The 6,539-nt window shown below is 30.7% G+C and overlaps 1 protein-coding gene across 2 annotated transcripts in view; it reads left to right on the top strand.

Annotated features, from left to right (window-relative positions):
* The window catches only part of LOC109727025 (probable fatty acyl-CoA reductase 4), a gene marked incomplete in the record, with an annotated part of 6,868 nt that continues 1,990 nt past the window's right edge, over positions 1,662-6,539 (top strand). The window contains 5 exon segments of one of the 2 annotated variants that reach the window (XM_020257982.1): positions 1,662-1,848; positions 2,089-2,192; positions 4,835-5,037; positions 5,261-5,361; positions 6,105-6,270. In XM_020257982.1, coding sequence (XP_020113571.1) covers positions 1,770-1,848; positions 2,089-2,192; positions 4,835-5,037; positions 5,261-5,361; positions 6,105-6,270 — 653 coding nt within the window. 2 annotated transcript variants of the gene reach the window in all.

Here is a 6,539-nt window from a genome sequence, read left to right as displayed (position 1 = left end):
TGGGGTTCTGCATAAAGGGAGTAGGTACTCATGGCCAAAATGTGCGAAACGGAAATACACTGTATATAGTTTTAGAAAATCACACAGGTTGTAGTAATTCAGTTAAAATATAATTACTGCATTCTCCTAGAAAAATTAGAATTTAATTATATCTCAATACCAATCCATTCTTTAAAAATAAATAGACATATAAGTATGAAAATAAAAATTATAATAGAAGTCGTTACAATATATATAGACATTGCAGTAGCAAATGCATGTAGATTCAAATCATGCATTTGGTTTGGTGCAGTTGAACTTAGTTGCTGCATTTGCAACTGTATGAGAAGACCCAAATGCTATAATTAGAACTACACCCCAATTGGTTGCAATTTTAACTGCAGTAATTGGTGAAGGATCGAATCCCCAACTAATTAGCAATACTAAATAAATAAATAAATGAATTAATAAATGAATAGATATGTAAATAAATAAATAGATAACTATATAAACAAATAATATACAAAACAAAATGTATTTGTATATAGATTTATAAACATATGAAAGTATTTATAAATATATAAAAAATAATAAAATTTCGTGAGTTGCACAAGCTTTATGTAAGTAAAATTAAACTATTAAAAAAAAATGCTTTCGTTTAAAAGACGACAAATAGTCTTGTTTGTAAATTTTAAAGAATTTGATTGTGTATGTTAACTTAATAAATTTTAATTTATTATTATTTTCCAATTTGATAAAAAAGAAAGATTTGTAGTATATTTTTAAGTTAGCTTTATTTATTAAAGTAATAGATTAAAAATTTTAAATTGTGTTGATTTGCAAGGAAAAAAAAAATTACAATTATCCAATTTGATAAAGAAAGAATGAATGGCAGAACATGTTAAGTTTGCTTTATCTATTAAAGTAATAGATTAAAAATTTTAAATTGTGTCGATTTATAAACTTAATTAAAAATTATAACTATGCGTGTTTCCAACTGTACTATTGTATTTTCAACTACTTCCATCCAATCACCTCCAAAGAATGGAAGTATGTATCTGAGGTAGAGGTAGAGTTGCCTTTTGATTGATCGATCGATTACCTCGCGCGACGTCATATATAGTACTCCAAACAAAAGTTAGAGAGATGAGTAATTAGAAGACGAAAGAGCAAGAAAGAGATATCGATCGGCTGATTAATTTTGACCGGATTTTGCCGGAATTTGACCAAAATACGTCCAAATTAATTAAATGGCAACTCAATTAATTAATTAATTATGACGTATTATTATTATTATTATTATATGAATTTGTTGCTTCTCACAAGGCTATTAATTTCATGCTGCTTAATTAATTATTTGCGTATTGCTCTTCGTGCTAATTTGTAGCATTTAAAGTCGGTGGGGGCCGGTTATCTATAATTTACTTATATAATAATTAAGGCACGAGATAGAGAGACTAAAATAATTAGGAGGAGAGAAAAAAAAAAGAAAAAAAGAAACAAAAAGAGTAAACTATATAATTAGTGAAGCTTCTCGTCCAATTTTTATTTAGCTTTGTTCCTTGGCACAAGTTTTGAACCACCACGTCTCCACGCTTTCGTACACTCCAGCTAGCTTTCTTCTGCAGCTAGCTAGCTTAATTTCTACTCTTTTATCCTCTATATAAGCAGCATGCATAACATATTAAGTTCGATCATTACTCGTTCATTAATTATATAGTGATCTCTCTGAGACAACTCAAAAATCCATCTCTCCTAATTTGCACGTCCTTCTCTCCGTAGACTTCGACATGGAAACAAGTAGAATTGCAGGATATTTCAAGGACAAGAACATCCTCATTACGGGCGCTACTGGCTTTCTAGGAACAAGTATGCATGCATCTTAATTTATATAATTATGTAGAGTCGATTAGGATTTTTAATTCTTGTTAATTTTCTGATGCAACTATATATATATATATATATACATATATACATACATATATATATATATATATATATACATTTGTTCCAAACATATATATGTTGTATAATTTTTCACTTCAGTTCTGAGCGTTCATGCATGTGGAGATTTAATCAGCTTCATTTTTTGCTGTTGAATGCATGCAGTATTTGTGGAGAAGTTGCTTAGAGTTGAACCAAATGTTAACAAGCTCTTCCTCCTTGTGAGAGCCACCAATGTTGCGTCACCTAAGCAGCGCATTCAAAGCGAGGTGCAATCTCTCTCTCTCTCTCTCTCTCTCTCTTGTAAAAAGAAAAAAGAAAAGAAAAAAAGAGAAAAAAAAGAGTTAATTAAAACAGATAAATGTTGTTCTTTCTATTTATCTTCCTCTTAAGTGTGAACTTTTAACAAGTTAACTTGTGTATGCTCTATGACTGCTCTAACAAGAAAGCCTCTTACTTAGTCTCTTTCACAAAATCTTGGTAGTATATACTCCAACACAAATTAACAATAATATATACAAGACGGTGGGCCTAAGATCGTGATATCTCATTATTTACCATTGTGGGTTGGTATATGTATCATTCAATTCTACTAAAGTTTTGAAACACTTCAGAGACAGGAAGTAAGATAAGTTTGAGGATTTACTTATCGTACAAGTGATCAAAATTAGCTCGATTTGCAAACGTCATAAACCTAAATAAATATAGATTGAAAGCGCTATTAATAAAAAGATGCAAAAAGATAAAAAGGAAAGGATTATCCTACATAGAAGTAGGGGGTTCTTGTATGGTTCTGAAGCTTGTTCGGTTATCCCCTTTTTTGCTAATTTTGGTTCTAAGCCAGTCTAAACCAATTAATACGTTATTATAAAGTTGGATTACACATTTGATCCTTATCAAGTATCTGCTGGATTGTCTAATTTTTCCGCACTATTAATTATGTACACTAATATAACAATACTTAGTCTACTTTTTTGTCTTAGAATTGATAACATAGCATTAATAGTGTACTTTGCAAGATCAATCTTATTAATAGAAATTAAATAAAGTTGATATATATAGCTGCCGTAGCAACAAATCAAGTGAAAATAAGTAAAATATATGTGTAGTAATATTGTCACTATATTCCTATTAATTACAGTTTAGAATATATAATGCCAACATCGATCTTATTAATTGCCGTCAATAGATTGGAAATTGTTTAACACATATATACATATATATAGGACGTACCGTGAGTACGTACATAAATGTAAATACAGAATACACATGTACGTCATACATACACCAAATCAGTCCAGTTTGGTTAAGCAGCTCTTTAAAGAGTGAAACTGGAATACGTCATACACACAGAATACACATGGCTTTTTGTTAACCTATTTTCTTTTTGCCAGTTTCAAATTAACTTGGTTCAGTATTCTAATATGTTGATATAGTTGAATACCGCAGCATAAATAGGAGTAGAGTCACTGCTTAGATTGGAAGCAGTGGAGGCTCTTTAAGTAATTAACCAGGCTAATTACCGGATATCCAAAAACATTAATGATGTAAATTTTATACTAAATAACAAACAAGTTGCCCTATTAGAGGTTGAGGAGAGATCTAATTTTTAGTAGAAGTGGCAAAAGAAGGTCTACACTCCTAAGTAATGCTTACTATGCCTCACACTTGAACTTAAGTTCCTTAGGAGACAGAGTGCCTAAAATTGGCTCTCTATACTAGCACCATATTGAGAATAACAACTATTCTCTGTGTTATTAAAGTGGAAGGTAAAATGTAAATATTTTAGATGCAGCAAATTAAGGTTTGATTAAATGATATTTACTGATATTTTTTCAGGATAATATATATTATTATGTGTACAGATCAAAGTCTTAGCCCTCAGCAGTTTTTGATGATACGGCTTCCAAATTGTTGATGTAAACATCATGTAAAGTGTTTGAAATACATAGAATAGTATAGCATTTAGAAATTATTTTTAAGTACATCAAGCATCCACATAATCAATAGTCAAAATCCAACAACCTTCCAAACATAGATAGACTTCTTCAATTCAACATCGTAGTTGTCAATCTCTATATATACCTAGTGAAGTGCCTGAAACTCATGATAGTGTAATACCCAATACTCCTTTTTCGATTTGAGAATCTAAAAAATTTCGATAGGCTTGAATTTAAAAAATCAATGCAAACTTTCTATATTATGTTGTTTTTCTAATTATAAATGAATATCAATTAAATCATAATTCAAAATTTTATATCTATAAAGCACAATCATTGAGATATTGGATATGGAGGCAAAATAAGTAAATCATGTATCTGTAGTTAAAAGAAAGTCCAAGCAAGAAAAGATTATAACAAGGTACTGTTTGGATACGTGAATATCATATCCGACGTAGCCATTCCATTTAGTATTTTGTAAATGAGAAGTGTGATCGAATGTCCAAAATGAATACTATATTCGACGTCATATTTTTTTAGAATAAAATAAATCACCTTATAGAAAAGATATGCTACCCTACTAAACTATGGATATCATGGATTTTTGCGAGGAGGCCTTACTAGCAATCACAAAAAAAAAATTCTTATACAAAATAAATTATACTTACATAACTTACTCTGATGTCCAAACAAGTTCCAATAGTTAAAATATAAAGTGGCTTGCTCATAATTGTGTCCTTGAAAGGCCATAGATTTTATTTTATTTTGTTTCAACTATCAAGTATCAATGCTCAAAGCCCTATTGCTTTCAAATAAGCTTTCTTGCTTATACTATCATTATTCCCCGATGTATAGATTTAAGTAATATATTAGGTAATGTAACAATAACAACCTGCTCTTAGCATTTTTTTGGATTAATTTTGCAAGTGTGAAAGCTACATAGTTTTAATGCTTCTTGTTCATTTTACCAGGTGATAGGGAAGGAAATATTTCAGGTTTTGAAAGACAAACATGGCAAAGGATTTCATTCCTTCATCGAAGAAAAGCTGATTCCTGTAGCGGGAGATGTTGTTCATGAAAACCTTGGGATAGAGGACTCTGATATAAAAGAACACTTATGGAAGAAAATCAACATAATTGTCAATGTAGCTGCAACAACCGGCTTTTTTGAAAGGTACTAGCTTTCTATGTATATTCTAGCCGCCGAACAAAATTAATTAAGAGGCTTTCGGTTACAACTGAATATGAATATACGAGCACATATATAATATGTTTTTTCTCAATGCAAGTTTTGTTTTTGTAATTTCTTTGAAATTTGATGCACGTAATGTTACTATGCAAAGTAGCGAAGTTTTCAGTTGTTAATTAACACGTAAAACATGTATACTCTTTTGCAGATATGATGTGGCTTTGGATGTGAATGTCTTGGGAGCCAAACATGTGTTAGAGTTTGCAAAGAAATGCGTTAATCTCAACATGCTGCTCCATGTTTCCACTGGTAAGTAGTGTGAAAAATCGTAAGCATACTACTGCCACAATCAAATTACATGCAGATGAGTGGGATGAATATATATATATATATATATATATATATATAGAGTTGAGCTAGAATACTCTTGATAGTAAACGGGGCATTTTACTATCGAGTTGTTTTCGATGATAGAGCTTCCAAATTGACGACCGGCTCCGTTGAACATGATCTATACCACTTACAGTGTTTAGAAATCAAATTTCAAATCTTTTCGACATCATTTGCCTAATGATCAAAAGGTTTCAAAATTTGTAATTTTAATGGTGGATAAGAGACGTTTTCTCGTTTAACGGTGTAAAGATATCCAAATCAATTGAATTTTTGTTAGAAAATTCTTTAAACTATTTAAAACAAGATCTATACTCTTGATCTTGATTACAAGACTCCTATCATCATTTTTTAAAGAATATTCATTTTCAGACATTCATTTTTCTGTTCATTAGATGGATAAAAAAACAATATCGAAAGTGCGTGAAATTTGATTTCTAGGTAGTTTAAATGGTTTAGATCATATTTAACGGAGCCGATACATACAAATTCTCATCAATACTTCGAGAACAATAATTAACACTATCTTGCATATATACACCAATGAGATAAGTGCCAATAGAAACTTTGCGTTCATAATATTGATATGGGAATAATTTAGCACATATTATGTTTTAAGCCCAAATTACTCGTGTTATTCTTGACTAATGAATGATCATCAGCTTATGTGGCTGGCGAGAACGATGGACTAATATTGGAGAATCAGTTTAGCATGGGAGAGACACTAAAAGGAAACTCATACTTAGACATTGAAGCAGAACTAAATTTGGTTAAAGAAAGAAAGAGGGAACTAGACTTCGACCAGTCGACCGATAATATAGAGAAGAANTATATATATATATATATATAGAGTTGGACTGGGCTACTATTAGTAGCAAAATTTCATTGTTGCTACCAGTTTTTTAGCCTTTGGATCAACTCTTTTCATCATTTCTAACTATTGGATTAAATACTATAACCCAGACCACTCAACCCTAGGGGGACCACTCAACTCTAACGGACTAATATCTTCCTAACCCTACAATTTCTCATCCAAGGGTTAAAAAACTTGATAGCAAAAAGAGCGTTTTGCTATCAATAGTATTCCAGCCTAATTC

Source organism: Ananas comosus, linkage group 1 (genome assembly GCF_001540865.1).
Source record: "Ananas comosus cultivar F153 linkage group 1, ASM154086v1, whole genome shotgun sequence".
NCBI classification, from domain to species: domain Eukaryota; kingdom Viridiplantae; phylum Streptophyta; class Magnoliopsida; order Poales; family Bromeliaceae; genus Ananas; species Ananas comosus.
The sequence above is the reverse complement of the archived record's forward strand: the minus strand, read 5'-3'. Positions and strand labels throughout refer to the sequence as shown.